Source organism: Ylistrum balloti, unplaced genomic scaffold, assembly GCF_031769215.1.
Source record: "Ylistrum balloti isolate Yb309-2 unplaced genomic scaffold, AGI_CSIRO_Ybal_v1 Utg369848, whole genome shotgun sequence".
NCBI lineage: Eukaryota > Metazoa > Mollusca > Bivalvia > Pectinida > Pectinidae > Ylistrum > Ylistrum balloti.
In genome coordinates this window covers 189,725-210,372 of record NW_026782002.1, presented here as the reverse complement: position 1 = coordinate 210,372, position 20,648 = coordinate 189,725, and the positions used below count along the sequence as shown (strand labels likewise).

The 20,648-nt window shown below is 34.5% G+C and overlaps 2 protein-coding genes across 2 annotated transcripts; both read left to right on the top strand.

The window, feature by feature from the left end:
• The first annotated feature begins 945 nt into the window (after positions 1 to 945).
• LOC132545457 (solute carrier family 28 member 3-like) lies at positions 946 to 14,908 on the top strand. The gene is made up of 10 exons (XM_060209140.1): positions 946 to 1,382; positions 2,589 to 2,733; positions 3,178 to 3,369; positions 3,718 to 3,879; positions 6,809 to 6,934; positions 7,742 to 7,875; positions 8,598 to 8,766; positions 9,668 to 9,928; positions 10,711 to 10,891; positions 14,790 to 14,908. The coding sequence occupies exons 1-10, from the start codon at positions 946 to 948 to the stop codon at positions 14,906 to 14,908; spliced, it is 1,926 nt and encodes a 641-aa protein (XP_060065123.1).
• Positions 14,909 to 17,519: 2,611 nt separating this feature from the next.
• On the top strand, positions 17,520 to 20,368 carry LOC132545467 (methyltransferase-like protein 27). The gene is made up of 5 exons (XM_060209148.1): positions 17,520 to 17,618; positions 18,158 to 18,286; positions 18,729 to 18,864; positions 19,705 to 19,797; positions 20,184 to 20,368. The coding sequence occupies exons 1-5, from the start codon at positions 17,520 to 17,522 to the stop codon at positions 20,366 to 20,368; spliced, it is 642 nt and encodes a 213-aa protein (XP_060065131.1).
• Positions 20,369 to 20,648: the final 280 nt, after the last annotated feature.

Sequence of the window (20,648 nt, the reverse complement as noted above, 5' to 3'; positions counted from 1 at the left end):
ATCACAAATATTAAGGGTTTTGAAAAGTCGACATAAATTACTAAATAATTGAATGCAAACACAAATATTTTGGTCTGTAAGGATTTTTTTCTTTACAAAATTGCAAACAATTGATAAGAACCAAACAGTCAAAATATACAAGTGCAACTGTAGATGTATATCACATGGAAGTCAGCATCTCCTCTAGATATCCTTTCCCACATGTTGAGATAAAAGAGTGAGAGTGAGAGAGACTGTGCATATTTGCTGTCAACACCTTCAATTTCACAAAATGCATAATACAATATTAAAAGATACATACAGTGCTTACTTTGGCTGTGACAGTATAATCGAAAAATACTAAATTTCATAGGAACATCCCGTTGCATAAATAAATCAACTAAGTAAGTTTATGGATATTCAAGACATGTCATATCTGCCTACACTACGTGACGAGACATTCGCTACTGTGTTACCCTGGTGTAATTGTCTGCAGATCCACCGTCTATAGGCTGAGGTAGGTACAATAATAACTGTCGCAATAACAAAAAGTTGTGATTATAAAACGGTAAGTCAAAGTTTGGTTATTGTTGAAATTATCACTGTTAAAACACAATGTAAACGAAAATAATAAATAAAAACACTATCTTATATTAAAAATATGTTAAACTTTTAATAAATTGATAGTGCCTTTTTAACAACATACATAAACCCATTAAATGCTTTTTAGAATGATAGTTATCAAGTATTTAGCTATTGACTCCATAAAATGCGCTGCATTGTATACACGAGTGCAAAATTTACATCTAGAAAACCTTACATACTCAAGAAGAAGTATCGTTAATGCTACAACAAATGACATATTTATTACTCTATTTTCATCCGATAAATTTTATCAACTTTATTCAACAGTTGCTTTACAAGATAAATGTGATTTTGAATACATCTTTGATTTATGATAGTAAGATGACGGCTGAAATGGCTAGTAAACCGACATACATCCAGGTATCTGACACTGCAGAAAAAACGTACCCAGATGACAATGCAAAAGAGATGGTTGTCACGGTTACCATCAATGATGGCGATACGTTTCCAGAAACGGAAAGACAAAGTGCAGAAAGGCAAAGGTTTTCCGAATGTATAACATCTTACAAAGCACCGGTTACCAAGGCGACGAAAGTCATCATTGCAGGATTATTTCTAGCATATGTTGGATATTCTATGACAGTAGAATTTGGATCTGAAAATTCTTTAAGACTTCTTATTGGTACAATATTGTGGTATCTCCTCATCTCGTGGAATCTGCTGAAGAAGTGGAACTGGTTTGCGAACATCTATTCTGATATACAGCAACTAAAATGCCAAGGAAGAATTCAGCTGAAAGTAAGAAAATATATCAGATGGTAAGTACAAACAAATAAGTCGTAAATAAATTAATACATAAAACATAGATAACAATAAAGCATTTTATAAAGTCCTTTGTTAACAAATATTTAGAAGTGGCGGGAATCGTCTATTATACCACAGACGCTTACCCTTCTAGAACGCCTGGTCTTATCATCTTCTTCATTTTCATCAGAAGTCTCCCTATAAACATAAAAAATGATAAAACTGACTTAAGTCACAATTATCGCAATCGAAATAAAAAAATAAAATGTACCACATCCTAAAAGTTATACGTAAAATTGGATTTATGATATTTGTAATTCGTATTAAGTTGTTGGTCCACCTTCTCCCCCAAGTTGTTTGTCCAGTGACTAGTACTAAGTGAGTTGTCATGTCAACGATGATATCGGCAAATAGGCCATAATTTCGGGACCGCCATTATCATATGTGGGTCTCATTGTTGTTCGTTATATATTAGAAAGATATTAAACGACAACAACTTGTACAGTTACAAGGAAGTCTGTCTTCTCTTTTTGTAGTCTATCGATGTCTGCCACAAATAGGACGCTCGCTAACATACTCTGTTTTGTTCAGAAGCTTCATTAATCGAGATTTTGCAGAATTGTCAACATCAAAACATGCAGCTACTTGCATGTATGCCATACCACTATGAATCATTCCAGAAGACTGCCATTTTTCAGCGTTTCTCAATTTTCAACGTGTCTTTTTTTTTTTTTAATGCAGGTATGGTTTACAAGTAGTACACGTGTAAACGCTGTCCTAGGTGGCTAAGTAAACTTATATTTTGTTAGCGCACGCGATATTCCAGTATAATTCGGACTATCGTTAGGTTGGATGTGTCGTTTGTTGGCAAAGGAGACACTGCAAGGAATACTACAAGGTTTTTTTTAAAACAGTTTTGATGAAAATTTTCATCACAGAATTGACAGTTCCTAACTTCAGGACAAATGTATATGATTGATTCCAATTTTCTAAAGCTTCATTGGAATGCTTCCTTCATATTCCTGAAAATCGTATATAATATCTCATTCTGTAATACTGATTTGCAGTTCCACTTTACTATTTACGTTACAGTGCCAATAACGTGTAGCCAGGTAGTTCTTTCACTCGTTGCTGCCACTATCACTCTACATGTATTAAATATTTCATAAAATAAAAACGCTTTAAACAAAATAATCAAGATATTTAAATCTTTAAAACAGGGGTCTTTACATCGCCATGCTTGTGGTGATCGGGTCTATGGTAGGCACGGCTGTAGCGAGGGGTAACTTCCGGAATCTGGTGTCATTTGGAGGACTGGTTGTCTTTTTATTACTGTTGTATATAACATCACTGGACCGAGCCAATGTAAGAAGAGTTATGTGATAGACAGCCTCGGGGTCATGGGGTTTTAGAACTGTAAGATGAAATATACGTTTTTACGGGGAAATATTTTAATTTGCATCATGGATAAAATAGAAAAATTAACTGATGCATTTCTGCTCTGTTTGAAGCATACTTTGCATTATATATTCCATAATAAAGTGTTTTAAATTCAGGTATAGATATCACTCTGCATAAAGGTTACATCACATATGCTTATTTGTGAAAAGAATTTTCAAAGGAAAAATCAGAAAACATTAATAACCCGAACAAGACTTTACATCTTAAACTGAACTTGGAAATTTAATGTTTTCCCATAGGATTCAAGAGTGGAATAAAACATCATCAAGACTTCAGCAGAGTTATCGTTTTTATGATAAATCGCCTGTTGCCTTTTTTAATGAAAATGTCCTTCACTATCGGTTTCAGATAGCCTGGCACAGTGTATTTTGGGGATTCGGAATACAGTTCACACTAGCCATTCTAGTGCTGTACACAACCGTCGGGAAAGATTCTGTCATGTGGTGCAGCACTCGGCTTAGTGAATTACTTGATCATTCTAAAAAGGGGTCAGAATTCATCTTCGGCAAAAATTACCCACAGTTCTTTTTTGCTTTTGGAGTGAGTTATTTTTCTACAATACCACAATAAACAAAGTTACAAAATATTTGCATATGTTGTGAGTTCGCATCAATATGTTGCCGAAAGGGAAAAGCCGTCTCTTTAGGGAAATACATTTCCACGATTTCATACTTTTCGTGATTCAATCACTTTTACTATATATTCCAAAAAAATCGTGTCATTTCTTTGTTTTCTTGGTCTATAAATCAGTTAAAATAAATTAATGCCATATGTCCACAATCCTGTCAATTGTCGAAATTCATGATGGGGGCCCGTGAATTTTTTAAATCAATGATCAACACAAAGTACGAGAATTCTCAAAGATTTTAACAATTTAATGTGTTGCAGATTTTACCGAAGGTCATATTCTTTGTTTCCACTGTGAGGGTGTTGACCTATTTAGGGGTCCTTAGATTCATCAACAGAAATCTTGGTTCCCTACTAGCGTTTTGTACAGGAACAAGTAACCCGGAGTCGATATGCGCTGCCGCCAACATATTTGTAGGAGGGGTAAGTGTTAATGATATAAGCCGGAGTATAAAACAGTTTAATGTGTGTAAAGGGTTTGGGTAAATAAGTAGATGTAATAATATTTGTAGGAGAGATAAATATCAACGATATTTGTAGGAGGGGTAAATACCAATGATATTTGTAGGAAGGGTAAATATCAACGATATTTGTAGGAGAGGTAAATATCAACGGTATTTGTAGGAGGCGTAAATACCAACGATATTTGTAGGAGAGGTAAATACCAACGATATTTGTAGGAGAGGTAAATACTAAAGACATTTATAGGAGAGGTAAATACTAAAGACATTTGAAGGAGAGGTAAATACCAACGATATTTATAGGAGAGGTAAATACCAACGATATTTGTAGGAGAGGTAAATACTAAAGACATTTATAGGAGAGGTAAATACTAAAGACATTTGAAGGAGAGGTAAATACCAACGATATTTGTAGGAGAGGTAAATACCAATGATATTTGTAGGAGAGGTAAATATCAACGATATTTATAGGAGAGGTAAATACCAACGATATTTGTAGGAGAGGTAAATATCAACGATATTTATAGGAGAGGTAAATACCAACGATATTTGTAGGAGAGGTAAATATCAACGATATTTATAGGAGAGGTAAATATCAACGATATTTATAGGAGAGGTAAATACCAACGATATTTGTAGGAGAGGTAAATATCAACGATATTTATAGGAGAGGTAAATACCAACGATATTTGTAGGAGAGGTAAATACCAACGATATTTGTAGGAGAGGTAAATACTAAAGACATTTGTAGGAGAGGTAAATACTAAAGACATTTGTAGGAGAGGTAAATACTAAAGACATTTGTAGGAGAGGTAAATACTAAAGACATTTGTAGGAGAGGTAAATACTAAAGACATTTGTAGGAGAGGTAAATACTAAAGACATTTATAGGAGAGGTAAATATCAACGATATTTATAGGAGAGGTAAATACAAACGATATTTGTAGGAGAGGTAAATAAAAAAGATATTTATAGGAGAGGTAAATACCAACGATATTTGTAGGAGAGGTAAATACCAACGATATTTGTAGGAGAGGAAAATACAAAAGACATTTGTAGGAGAGGTAAATACTAAAGACATTTGGAGGAGAGGTAAATACTAAAGACATTTGGAGGAGAGGTAAATACTAAAGACATTTGGAGGAGAGGTAAATACTAAAGACATTTATAGGAGAGGTAAATATCAACGATATTTATAGGAGAGGTAAATACCAACGATATTTGTAGGAGAGGTAAATATCAACGATATTTATAGGAGAGGTAAATACCAACGATATTTGTAGGAGAGGTAAATACCAACGATATTTGTAGGAGAGGTAAATATCAACGATATTTATAGGAGAGGTAAATACCAACGATATTTGTAGGAGAGGTAAATACCAACGATATTTGTAGGAGAGGTAAATACTAAAGACATTTGTAGGAGAGGTAAATACTAAAGACATTTGTAGGAGAGGTAAATACTAAAGACATTTGTAGGAGAGGTAAATACTAAAGACATTTGTAGGAGAGGTAAATACTAAAGACATTTATAGGAGAGGTAAATATCAACGATATTTATAGGAGAGGTAAATACCAACGATATTTGTAGGAGAGGTAAATATCAACGATATTTATAGGAGAGGTAAATACCAACGATATTTTTAGGAGAGGTAAATACCAACGATATTTGTAGGAGAGGTAAATACCAACGATATTTGTAGGAGAGGTAAATACCAACGATATTTGTAGGAGAGGTAAATACTAAAGACATTTATAGGAGAGGTAAATACTAAAGACATTTATAGGAGAGGTAAATACCAACGATATTTGTAGGAGAGGTAAATACTAAAGACATTTATAGGAGAGGTAAATACCAACGATATTTGTAGGAGAGGTAAATACTAAAGAAATTTATAGGAGAGGTAAATACCGACGATATTTGTAGGAGAGGTAAATACTAAAGACATTTATAGGAGAGGTAAATACCAACGATATTTGTAGGAGAGGTAAATACTAAAGACATTTATAGGAGAGGTAAATACCAACGATATTTGTAGGAGAGGTAAATACTAAAGACATTTATAGGAGAGGTAAATACCAACGATATTTGTAGGAGAGGTAAATACTAAAGACATTTATAGGAGAGGTAAATACCAACGATATTTGTAGGAGAGGTAAATACTAAAGACATTTATAGGAGAGGTAAATACCAACGATATTTGTAGGAGAGGTAAATACTAAAGACATTTATAGGAGAGGTAAATACCAACGATATTTGTAGGAGAGGTAAATACTAAAGACATTTATAGGAGAGGTAAATACCAACGATATTTGTAGGAGAGGTAAATACTAAAGACATTTATAGGAGAGGTAAATACCAACGATATTTGTAGGAGAGGTAAATACTAAAGACATTTATAGGAGAGGTAAATACCGACGATATTTGTAGGAGAGGTAAATACTAAAGACATTTATAGGAGAGGTAAATACCAACGATATTTGTAGGAGAGGTAAATACTAAAGACATTTATAGGAGAGGTAAATACCAACGATATTTGTAGGAGAGGTAAATACTAAAGACATTTATAGGAGAGGTAAATACCAACGATATTTGTAGGAGAGGTAAATACTAAAGACATTTATAGGAGAGGTAAATACCAACGATATTTGTAGGAGAGGTAAATACTAAAGACATTTATAGGAGAGGTAAATACCAACGATATTTGTAGGAGAGGTAAATACTAAAGACATTTGGAGGAGAGGTAAATTATATCGACATTTGTAGGAGAGGTTTTGTTACAATTAAAGGTATATATTTACAGCCTTTTGGGCTATCTGGGACATTTGGGCTAAAACATATCCTATTTTCATTATATTTTATAGATAATCTTTTTTGTCAATTTTGTCAGGGACAAGCCATACTTTTTATAAAAGAGTACCTTAACTACCTGAGCGAACCGGAGATATTCTGTGTGTTTGTGGGAGATGTTGCCTCTATCGGTGGTGGCGCAGTGGTGCTGTATTCAGGATATGGGGTTAGTATCTCCTTCACCTCTATCGGTGGTTGGTCACTGGTGCTTTACGTGGGGCATGTGGGTAAATATCTGACTCACTGCTATCGGTGGTGAGACAGAGTTGCTTTACTCGGGGTTTGTGGTAAATATCTGACTCACTGCTATCGGTGGTGAGACAGAGCTGCTTTACTCGGGGTTTGTGGTAAATATCTGACTCACTGCTATCGGTGGGGAGACACAATTGCTTTATTCTGGGTTAGTGGTAAATATCTGACTCACTGCTATCGGTGGTGAGACAGTGTTGCTTTACTCGGGGTTTGTGGTAAATATCCGACTCACTGCTATCGGTGGTGAGACAGAGTTGCTTTACTCTGGGTTAGTGGTAAATATCTGACTCACTGCTATCGGTGGTGGGACAGTGTTGCTTTACTCGGGGTTTGTGGTAAATATCTGACTCACTGCTATCGGTGGTGAGACAGAGTTGCTTTACTCTGGGTTAGTGGTAAATGTCTGACTCACTGCTATCGGTGGTGAGACATAGTTGCTTTACTCTGGGTTAGTGGTAAATATCTTACCTCACTTCTATCGGCGGTTGGACCGTGTTGCTATATTCGTTGTTTTTGGGATAAGAACCTAACTCGCCTCTATCGATGCGAAGACCGCTATTTGACTGGGAGTTCGATGATACCAATGAAATGATAATTTCCATATATTGAACATATCAACATATTCGTTACCATAGCAATAAAGTAACGCATGGCTATTAACTTTGGTATTGAAATTGTCAGTGATAAACTACTATCATTGCTCTTTGTCCTGTCATTAAAGGTGCCAGTAAGATATCTCATATCAGCTTCTGTGTTGTCTGCCCCTGCTGCCTTGGCTGCTGCTAAGTTGAACTACCCGAGTTCGCCATCCTGGTCATTAACAGGAGATAATGGTAAAAAGGACGAAATTGAAAGGTAAGTTGTCTTATTTTGAACAAGTACCTGCATAAAGTACATTTTGAGATAGGATTTTTCAAATGTGGGTTACAACGACGTCAAGATAATATATTTTAGCGTAAATTACAAATTGCTTACGTCACGTCACGTAGAATTACATGTACAACGGACGTACCTTTACATCTCCACAAGACGTTTTTTCTTGGAAGCCTATTAGTTTATATGACAATTCATATACATGTATATTTTAGTAATAATTACAGCTGCCTTTATAATTCATTCTGGATCACGGGGAACCTGACCTGCAGTCTTTAATCTAGTTAGTAATAATTGAGATTTGTTTAATTTGTTTTTTGGATAGTTTCCAGAACAATGTTTGGTCAACTTTTTCCACCGATCTTCAAAATTTGCTACAACGTCCTGCAAACTCGATACTCCAGGGTTACGATCAATTTCGCTCTCTGCATCCCTGGAACATGTCATGGCAAAATTAAAAGGTTTTGTGTGTGACACATTGTGGACAAAACGAAAAGACTAGTTTGATATTTTGGAAGCTGCGAAAAAAAGGATTTCGACATTTCATATCTTCTTAAACGTTGCGAGAATAAAACACTCGAAAATTCAGAGTCTTTTGGAGATGATACGCAAATTAACGTTTATATTTAATATATTTCAACATCATTTACTAACGAATGCAAAGCTCTCTAAGAAAGGTCTATTTTTATTTGTTTATTTTGCAGAACGGAATCAAATGTACTGCACGCTTTGTCACTTGGTGCAAGACAAGGGTTAAGATTCGTGTCAAGTATTGCGGTGAACATATTGGTTCTCTTGGCGGTATTGGATTTAACTGATACTTCTCTACAATGGTTCGGAGCCAGGGCTGGATTGGAAAACTTTAATTTTGAAGTAAGGTATATGCGTACTGTAATGTAATTAACTTTCATTGGGATTTTATTTTCATAATTTTCATAAAATTTATCAATATCTTTAATCCACAAATCCATGTAAGCACGAAACGACAAAAAGTGGAAAATTCAAAGTGATTTTAATGCCAGTTGAAGTCATGGGTATTATTTATAAACGAAAACAAATGTCAACTAAACATGATTTTTTTTTTATTTCACAACCAAAACGTCAGTTTGACGTTGACGTAGCGCAATACATGGACGAGTATATAAAACTACCAATGTTCTTGATTTTTTATTGCATACTCTTGATTCATGGAATAAATAGCCACATTACATATAGTTCATACGTTTGGACATCTCTGCTGTTCAAGCACATTTGATATATCAAGAATTTGAAAATATATATATATATATATTTACATATTCTGCCATGAAATGTCTTGTATTTACTCATGGCTATCATTTTGTCCTTCTTTCATAATTCGATTTCTACTCAAAGAATGGTGAAATATGATATTGAACATTTATAATGAGAAAATGCAAATCAAGCACTCAGTTGGTTCTAGTCACTGATTAACGGTATAACCATTGAAATCTAAAGCATTCTAGAAACCCATTTTTTCAGTGCAGTTTGGGAATATTGAACTGATTTTGATTTGTACTTGTCCTGTTATCGCAACTCCATCTGTTAATCATTTTTGAGCGTCATCCTAGATCAGCTAATGCCTTACACAATCTGATCTATGCTCATCTGAAAAGCCATAGGAAGCTCTAAACATTGTATTTCTAGTTGGTCGTCGGAGGGAGCACAATTGTCGTACCCAAGTACCTAGTCCATTATCAATTATATCATGACCAAAAGCAACTTAAATGTCTGAAGCAATTCTTTCTTCTTGCAGAGTATTTCATCATATCTATTTTATCCTTTTGCTTTCCTGATGGGCGTGGATGTGCAGGATTGTTTCAGAGTCGCGAATCTACTTGGTTTAAGGAGCCTGATTGATTTATCCATATCCTATATAAGAATTGGCGAATACTTTCGGAACAAAGAAGTCTTTACCGAGTATTCATCATTATTCAATGACACCGTGTTCTATCAAGACTCGTATGACATATTTTTACCCCAGTGGAACCAAACTCTCGTTCGAGGCATTTTATCGGTAAGTTTATTTTTTTCATGCCAGGTTTTTATAATAACAATTTGGCGACATCCCACCTACAGAGGAGGATGAAGAACCAGCATGTAGATCCAATATAGCTATAAGACTTATTTGGTCAAACGTGTTTTTTCATTGGGTAGAAATATCCAATTCCGCGTTTTATTTTTATTCTGTGTATATCATCATACAATTGTTTTTTGCTTGTTTGATTTTTTTACATTTTGCCAGTTCGACTATAACTATAAACTTGTCTCTTAGTTGTTCGTCTTTGCTTTTAACAAAATACTTCTGTATCTCAAAATTAGAAAAATAAAGATAGTTATTTCAGTGGAAACTTGCTTTACGGGTATTGCAATAAGAAACAAGTTAATAGACAATCATGAAATGCGCAATATGCAACATATTCTTTATGATTTTCTTGCTACAACACCACTGACTGATCTTTTTGTTGAATAACCATCGTTGTCATAACCGAGCGCAAATTTCGCCATTTTGTGTCAAACTTGTAATATCTTATTTAATCATTGTCATATTTCCAAATAAAAGATCAACAATGACGAGTACTTTAATGACGCGCGGGTTATATCTTCCCGAAGCTATATAAATGACAAAAATAGCAACATACAAGAGAGAGGTGAAAACAGCTGTTATCCAGTATAGTTTAGGACAGGAAACCTAATGATAATCCCATTTCAGGTTTACTTTAATGATATCATAAAAAACGATATGAATGTACAATACGTTAGGATACAGCATCATTGATCATTACTGTTATTTTTCAGGACCGTTCCGAGGTGATCACTGCCTATGCTTTGTGTGGATTTGCCTCGTTATCGTCGCTTGGTATTAGCATTGGTTCAATATCGGTACTGGCTCCGTCATACATTGGTGCTGTCACAAAGCTCGCCCCTCGGGCTGTTATTGTCGGCACCATAGCTTGCTACTTCACTGCATGTGTTGCTGGTAGGTTTCTTCTATAAACCTGAAACATAATGTTTTTAAATGTGCTGAACCTAATCGTCTTTCTTTCAGTAGCCAATTTACAAAACCGTACACATGGACTAGTAATATATTAATCCTAATCTAATATCTTACGGGCAATAGATAGGCGCACTATAATTGTTTTATGTAACTGTTACATAGTATTTCCTAAAACTTAAATATACCAAAGATTTACAAAAGACACTCAAATGAATAGCACATTTGAAACAAATTTAGAGGTAGATACAATAGAGCCAAGCAATGAATTAAACTGCATCCCAAAATAGTTTGGTTCTTCTATGATTCATCAGTGTTGCTAAGTGCCTTAATATTAAAGCATAGAGGGCGACTGAAAAAAATCAAAAGAAAAGTTAAATGTTATAGATGGGGAAGTGCACTGGTCCCATTATTTCATGTATATATCAATTTTCATATAACTGACAATTTTAGAACAACATCAGGTACATTTCCATATTCTGAACCATGCCACGACAAAGCTTTGAATAAAAGTCCACCAGCAGAGTCAACAGCCTGTTATCTCGAAAATTGTGCAAACGAATAGTGCCTTTTGATACAAATTCAGAGTTAGATACAGTAGAAATAAGAGATAATAACAAAATGTAAAAAAATCTTAGTTTAACTTCAAATCCGCCGATAAATTTGACAAAAAATATGATTTACACTGAGACCCCTAGAAGAAATGGATAATCTTTTGCATGTATATTGCTATTAATAACTTTCACTTCTACGAAACGTATTTGAAAATTACTCAAGGATGTTTGAATTCTATAATGCAGACCAATATGGTAATTATTATGATTTTGTAAACACAGCATTTTATTTAATAATTGTAATAGGGTGATCGGTAGGTGAAAAGGTAAAGGGTCACCTGCCCGACTTCGTGGGTTTTCCCCGGGTACTCCGGTTTCCGCCCACAAGTAGACACCTCGCGCGCTTACATCCGGGCCAACAATAGTGTTTAATATTAGTTGAAATAACTTGTTTCGCAATCGTTATAAAATAAATGAAGTTTACGTGTATAATAGCAATACAGCAATGTTGTGTCTTCTGTTTCTACAGGTATGATATACCAGGCAAACTAGCGACACCAGCTTCCTCAAAGAAAATATCCAGCAGACAGTCAAAATGAAAGAAATCCCTTACTGCCTTAACGACCACCTTCGTAACGACAGTGTATCCAGGGACGCAGGTACAATGCGTTCGTTATTTGCAGTAATCTATTACATTTCTGTAAAGGGAAGCTATACTCTCCAGCAAAAGCAGCTATACTTCTAGTATATACTTTAATTAATAGAACTTTGAATAAATAGTCTTACACTACACAAACTATTCCAAGCGCAATCATCTGATTTGGAGCCAGACTGCCATCGCCCTAGATCCAAAGCTGATATGTGACACTTTTGAATATCATGTTTTTTCTTCGTAAAAACAGCAAAGGATATGTATTAATGAATCATAATTCAAATGCCTATTCGATGAAAGTTGGCCAAAATTTTAACAAAATAATATTTGCCTGTCTCTAAAACATAAGGAAAATAAGACCAGGTGTTCCGGATATGTTAATATTTGTCAGTCAAACAAAGTTATGTCACGTTTCTAAATGAGAATAAGGGAAACAACAGCGGAACCATCAGGCATACTTACCGTTCAGCTTCACATTGCACAAAGAAATACAATATTTCTCAATGTCATTATTTTGACGAGCATCAACGTGCATCTCTTAAAACCATGTGGCGTGGGTTTGTTTGTCGGTTGCCTGTATCTTGCATTTGGACAAAACCCTCGAACATCGAATCAACTGTCACATGTATCTTTGATTTTTAATTCTTGTGGGCATATACTATGGACATTGTCAATAAATATCTCGTTACTTAATGACAAGACTTCGACAACAAAAGTGAAAGTGAAGGACGCAAGGTCCTAAGCACTTTTGGTCAAAAGACAAAAATGCTTTGGTTTTTTTTTCAAATCCGTATAGCACTTACTGAGTAAGCAGTACCGCTATAAAAAGATCTTTGATTTGATGGCACTAACGGTGGTAGTGAGAAGTTTTGGTAAATATTTTGTTGAAGATCCAGCCATTCTTGAATGAAAATGTTCTTTATATGGACCCTTGTGATGCTAGGAATCAGAAACAAACCACTTATCGTCAATAGTCAATCTACGTGAATGCTAAATTGAGGCAGGATAAGTCAGTTATTCTTTTGTTTTAGGAAAATGAATAATTGGTAGGTAGTATTTCATCGGTTATAAAGGAAACCTAGTTCTTTTGTAGGCTGAAACAAGGATCATGTTCTTGGATTTCCTACCTTTAGGCATAATAACATATCTGTAAATCGTTAAGTGTGAAGAGGATCAATAATTACGTACTTTCGTTTTGTTTTCATTTTAGATTTCAATATGCTTATTTTTAAAGTCGATAGACCGATGAAAGTGAATCCACCGAAGTATGCTCTTAGAGTTTAACCTTTTTGAGTGATGCTTTAATTGACAGTTACTATGTCCCAGCTGGACTATAGGTGAAGGAAGAGGTAGAACACGAGCACGCTGAAAGAGGAGTCAATTTAAAGTCATCTACATTCAGTTACTGCAGTTTTTGCTTTTGTTTGGATGAATGTGCTTTGAGTGACTGAAGGAAATTACAGTGGTACATTTATTTCTACATTCGAAGTAATGAACTTTTTTTATGTAAAAAATTACCGATGTTAATATTAGCCACTCTATAATTATCAAGACCTCGGCTTCCTTAAATTGGTAATTTACTAAAGAATTGCAGCTACCCTACAGACAGGTTTAAGACATTTTCTTGTCACATCATCAATGATTTTATATAGTCTCCATGCTAATTGCTTTAACAATAGCTTTTAACAAAGCGAAAAGTGTTAAAATATCATTTGATAAAGTAATTGTCGATGTCTTGAGTAAACGGAAAATGTAATACAAATATAGCTAATATATACTGCAGATGCTTTAGTACCAAACAGGCTAACGATACATAGACATTGCTCCAATTAAACCGATAACATTTCTATTAATGAATCTTTTTGCACAATAAACCAGTATAACGTGCAAGCAAGCTTTGATTTGTAAATGATAAAGAAATTAAGTTAATGTTTTGCTGTTTTATTCAGCTGTGACTTTCAGACAGATTATTACTTGAATAAAATAGCGAAATTTACATTACCACAAACGCCATAAGGACCGCGAGAAATAGGAAAGGGAATGTGTGTTCATTGGTAAAATATGCGTATTTTGTAATAGAGCCCACTTGTCTGAAGCAGACCATGGACAGGCGACATTAAAAGAGCTTTATCTGCTCTGAATATTTTTTGTTTATGATTATGCTGACATGTTGGTAATTTCAAAGCTTTATATATCCATCTGATGTGAGATATACTTGATATACGCCAATATGATTTTTAAATAAAAAAAGTTTTCAAATTCAATGGACTCTGATAAGTATCTACTTGCTTTTATAAATAGTTTTTGAAAATTGTTGAAGAAAATATTTCTTCTCTTCTCACCGGGAATATTGTTTGTTAAAATTAAAAATATGTAAGACAGTGGAGAGTATTTTGGAACATTTTCTTGGGAATGTCAATAGAATAGAAGTTCTTATAACACAACCTATAGAAAATTAGAGTGTGACGTTTCGATAAATACACGGTCATCTTCATCAGATAAATGACCAGTGTTGAGCATACTAACACTGACGTACGTAATGTGCGAGATGGTACGGAATCGACCAACTTTTTCGGCTGTACTATAATCCTATGTACACTAAGGTCGAAAACAGTGTGACGAGATGGTAAACAGATAATAGACCAAAAATACATCAAATGGTAACTATGCACTGTAGTCAATTCGGCCCTAGATGAGCGAGGTTCTGTGGCCCACCTCTTTCCGATGAAGTACTGGTCCGCTGCGGCATATCTAGATGGCTTCCTGAACTCCAATCTTCTACTGGTTGTGTTATAAGAACCTCTGTTCTACAGTCGAGAGACTAATTTGAAAATGCATACATGTCTTGTTACGTGTTCAATGACATAATGATTGCTGGTTTGACCGGTAAAAATTCCTGTTATACCCGTTTCATCGCAAGAGAGCATATGCAAGTTTTAGGGAACAACACGGCTCGAAATCATTCTGAAACTACATCCTCGTTTGATATTCTTTTAAATCCCACTTAAAATATTTTTTTAAATCTTACTTTTACCTTACATTGTATGCTTTATATGAAGACAAGAAAAAAACGACAAATGTGCAATATCATAGCCGATGCAAGATGACAAAATATAAGAATCCTTGTGTTGTAAATTGAACTGTCATCTCCGTAGTCGCCATTAACTCCCCTCTCTCTCTCTCTCTTTCTTTTCGTATGTTAGTTGATCTGTCATCCCCGTAGTCGCCATTAACTCCTCTCTCTCTCTCTTTCTTTTCGTGTGTTAGTTGATCTGTCATCCCCGTAGTCTCCATGAAATCCCCTCTCTCGAATCCCTTTATTGTAAGTTGATCTGTCATCCTCGCAATTTTCGTTAACTCACATCTCTCGAATTCCCGTGTTATTCCGTATTACATTGCCAGTCGCTTTCACATCATCTTTTCTGTCGTTTGTGTCCTCAATACTCACAATACTTTGTTATGGGGTTGTCGATGTCATGGCAGCTGATTTGCCTAAATATTGCGAACTGAAAGATGAATTAATAAAGCGTTCATCTTCTTGAACAGAAATAACAAAAATCACAGAAAACAATGATCAAGGAACAATGCTGTGTGACGAGATGCTAAAACGATTATAAAAAGATGTAAAAAAAAATTAGAGTGGTGTTTCATTGTTTAATGAATGTCATTTCGGGTCATGTCTGGAGAAAAAACAAATGATTAAAGTGTTAAAGGTAATACGAGGCCAGGAGACCGTACGTGGTTTTGAATTTTCCTATGTTTAAACATGTAAGCCAGACACCTGTTTTATGCTGGAGGTCACATGATAATGCTAAAACGCTATGCAAGTCACGCATGATATATACTGGGAGTTGACACCTCGAAGTTCATTTCCATGGGTACTCGTTTTCTATATACACACGGGGGTTTCTTTTTAACCTGGCACAGGAGTTTTTTCACCCGGCGCAGAGCTATTGGAAAGCCAGTCAATCCACGGTAGGTACGTAAAGGATTTCAGAGTAACTTGCTGTAAGATTTATATCTTGTATGATCCTTATATATATATATATATGTGTATATATATATATATATATATATATATATATATATATATATATATATATATTTACTCTTTTTTATGCTTCAAAATTAACATGTAACATAGTCAAAACTTACTTGCCATTTTATGAATAAGAAACTGAGAAAATCTAAAGCAAAAAGCTCAACCACCTGTAGTCACATACGTGTGATTGTTGTTGTTGTTGTTTTTTTATCATTGGTTAATCAACTTTTAATGCAATTATTCTGATCATTTTTACCTAACAACCTTCCTATCCGCGTTGTAAATATTGCAGGTTTGAGCAATGGTTATATTCCATTTTCAACTAAAATAAAAAAAAGATCGCACAACGATAAATCTCGTTCTAGGTCTTCTGATACTGACACTCTGCTGTGTCTAGTACACGGCAAACTTCAAGTGGGTGAAATAGAATTTATTCTATTCTCGCTTGAAGGTCCTGAGATTATGATAAAGAAAAGTTTTTTATATCTATTACCATTTTTCTAAAGAGTTGAAACGAATCGTTATGGACTTTGATCGTTAGGCAGTATATCATAAATTATTAACAATCCCGTGGGAAAAAAAAACATAAAATCTCTCTTTATCTTGGTAGGTTCAGTTCTCAACAAATATTGGTGAATATTACAAGTATGAGGGAAAGGATTATTCATTTATCTATCTTATATTTCAAACCAACATTTTACTTTAGGAGGTAGAACCAAAAAGAAATGAACTGAGATTGAACTTACAAAAAATATGATAACCTACCGAAAAGCTTTAAGCTGATAAGTTTTGCTGAGAATCAACCAGTGAGGGTGATATGGTAGGGTGAAGTAATATAGTATTTAATGTTTAACGTTTATTTACGTTTTGAATCGTATATATTGACACACAAAAACAAATCATTGCTAAAAAATATTGTAGACTAGTGTTTTTTCAAGGATATGTCCTTGACTAAAAAGGACACCTTACCATACAGACATTAACTCATTCACCCATGCGCAGCTTGAGTGCACTTGCCGAATTAAATGCCTAAGCCCCAGTCATTCAAAGATCAAAAAAAGATTATTTTTGCAATTGTGGTATAAGTGACCCTAACTTTTGACCTATAATTGAAAAGCAGCGTACGATATTAAATAACTGAAGGGAACATACCTTTTTTTCACCAATAAACAAGCCAGAGTTTATGACATTTTGGTATTCGTGTGCTGACGTGATAATTGTGAAAAATATCCATTGTCGCTATTTGAACGATTGCTGACTTGTCCAAAAAGAAAGAGAATGTCATTTTTTTATAATCTTTTTTTTTTAGTTTACTTTTCTTCAGAGTCTAACTTTGTTACACATTCACACGAACTTATCCAGATCATGGATAGGGAGGGGAGGTTAACTGAAGTCTATTTAAAAACGAAGACTCGGGAGGTAAAGACGGACTTCTACGATTCCTGGAGCAAGCAGTATGAAGAGGTAATTTATATTTTATGTCTGGAGCCTTACAATCGCACATATGCTTGTTATAAAAACATCGGTTGTTTTCTAAGCTTGTTTTGAGATTGACTTTCGTATAATATATATAAAATCTTAATACGTGATTTATGAAACTAGTGTGAGAGTCCTTTTATTATTCAAGCAAGCCTTTGCCAAGCTTAAATAACAAAACAAAAATATCAAAATATAATGGCGTGTTTCATAAATAACATATCAAATGGAATCATAACGATTGTAGAAACATAAGTTTACTAAGCCAAACTTGAAGTTATTTCGACTTTTACCTATGTTGTCTATCATTACGTCATAACATACTCTGCAATTGCGTTGCGTCATTTCACACCCTGCCTTAAAAAAAATGTTATATTTTCACATACATGTCTAATACACAAAGGTAATTTCACATCACTAGGCAACCATGTGATAAGTCATAAACAAAATGTAACTGTCCTATTGAATATATTTCTGAGATTTAGCAATTCATTCGGGTTTGGTTTATTTTTTTATCCATGGAAAAGGACATGGAATCTGTAGAATATCGTGGCCCAGCTGTTGTAGCAAGCGTACTGGCTAAATTATACTCCAAGGGTCGGCAGGATGTCCATATACTGGATGTTGCGGCAGGCACGGGTTTAGTTGGCGTAGAGGTATGCATCTTTGACAATAACATATTTAAATTTTTTCAATCTTTAACGATATTCTAAAAACAGTCGACTACCCGGTACCACACGAGTTACCACGAACAACGAATTAATACTCTTAGAATATTTAAGATCATACGGAAATGACTTCAGTGTATGTAAAGGGCTTGATAGAATAATGTGTAATGAAACAAAATGCACTTCCTGTTCCGGAACACCTGGTCCTATCTTCCTTGTATTTTTTCAATGTCCCGGTGTAATTCATATTTAGAAATGAGATTCTAATGACATCTTAGTATTCTCTTTGTTGTTTATTTAACAGATACAAAAATACGTCTACTATGCGTACTTAGAATATACATGGAAATATGTTCTAAAAATAATGATAATAAGGTCTGTAGAGCCAGATTGTACGTTTGTTTTTCATTTTTATATTTTTCTGTTTAAGCTAGCCAAAGAAGGGTTTATCAAAATAGATGCATTAGATCCGTCCAAGGGAATGCTAGATGAAGCAAAAACAAAGGGTGTTTACCAAGCTATGATATGTTCATATTTTGACGGAAACGAACAAGACATTGCACCAAGTAAGATTTTTGTGGAAAAAAATCACAAATCTTAACAAACGTTTTCAGGTTTCATATGCAATGAAAACAACAACTGATATGAAAATCGCTACCACATGATAAATTAGAAATATATTGTTTATATTTCATTTTGCAGATTTAATTCAATATTGTATTGTTCTGTCAACGTCTGTTTAGTAAGATCAAGCACATTTCCAGTTGAACTTGTCTACAGAGGCCACTCTGATAAATGAAGAGATAAAGGTACAAGGAATTGCGTTACAAAACGGAACCAAAACGTGGCCGTTATAAACAGGTTACCTTTGTATAAAGATGAACTTGAATACAGGTTTTAAGACATTGTAATTACCTGATAGAATGAGGTTATAAGAAAGAAACATCACGCCTGATACTGAAGTATAATTCTTGTAAAGAAAGAATTTTCGATGTTTAAATTGTGCAGGCTTACCAAAAGCTTTGAACAAAGAAGCAAAATCAAACCTTTTCATGGGGTTAAATTTTCACAAAAATGTTGACATTTCGTTGTTGATAAATAGTATTCACGAAATCCCCCTGTTCTACGATATTACATATAATTCAAAGCATATGAATTCGTTGATGAAGAGCCACTAAATATACGAAAATTAATTGATACTGCTGTAACATTGTTGTTTTCTGATGGTTATTTTTTCGCTGTAGCAATATTTCGGGAAAATGTGAATAGTAGAACACCCAAAAAGAGCAATATCTCTTTTTTTCCTTAACTTTTCAGAATATCGTGGAAATATGTTTTACTTATTCCTGTCAAAACATATTCAATGCTAAATCAACAATAGCATATCTATATTTTATTTTCAATAGACACCTATGAAGCCATAGTCGTTTGTGGAGCTTGTAACAACAGCCATCTTCCACGTGAATGTTTGTGGGAAGTCGTGCGGCTACTTAAACCAGGTACATGTAACGGTTGGATAAAAACCGGGTTTATATTTCCCGGTTGAATGTATAAACAGTATCAAAATTCTTTACCGAAATTTTTTTTATTAATTCGGTACGCCAGTTACCTCTGTGGTAAATGTTTTTGCTATTGGCGTAAGATAATGAAAATATAGTTAAACTTAAACCTGATAGTGCTGCAAATATATTAAATGAAAACTTTTCGTATTAAAGTTTGGTTCCGCATGATAAAATTACTTAAATCCCAAGACTCCACTCGCATACTTAGTTTTGTACACATATCCTTTCTTAGATCGCGTATCTTTAAACGCCCACTGTTCAACTTCTGTACTTACTGTTAGAAATATCAACAAATGTATATAATCTATGTTCATTTATTGCAGGTGGATATTTTGTGATGGCCACGCGCCCATCCCTGTTGGAAACAGCTGAAGACTACAAGGGGAATTTTGACCTTTTGATGGATGAGATCGAAAATCAGGGAATATGGAAAAGAAATGCCAAAGAGATTGTGCCTAATTACCACAAAAATAAGCAGGGCATTATATTTGTATATCAACTTAAGTAACGAAAGGAGTCTAGAAAAGTACGACATTGGTAAAGTTGGTTGATAAAAACCATGTTTAGCTTTTTTATCTGTTTTTCTGCAATAAAGCATCTTGAAATGATAGACAAGGATTTCGATATATGTCTTTGTGACGACTACGTATCTCGTGAGGACGATTAAAAGCCTCGTTGTGACTACTCAGTATCTCGTTTGGTTAATTATATATCTCGTGACGCCTCAGTATTTCAACAGGTTAATCAAATATCTCGGTGTGACGACACTATATCTTGTAAGAAGAATT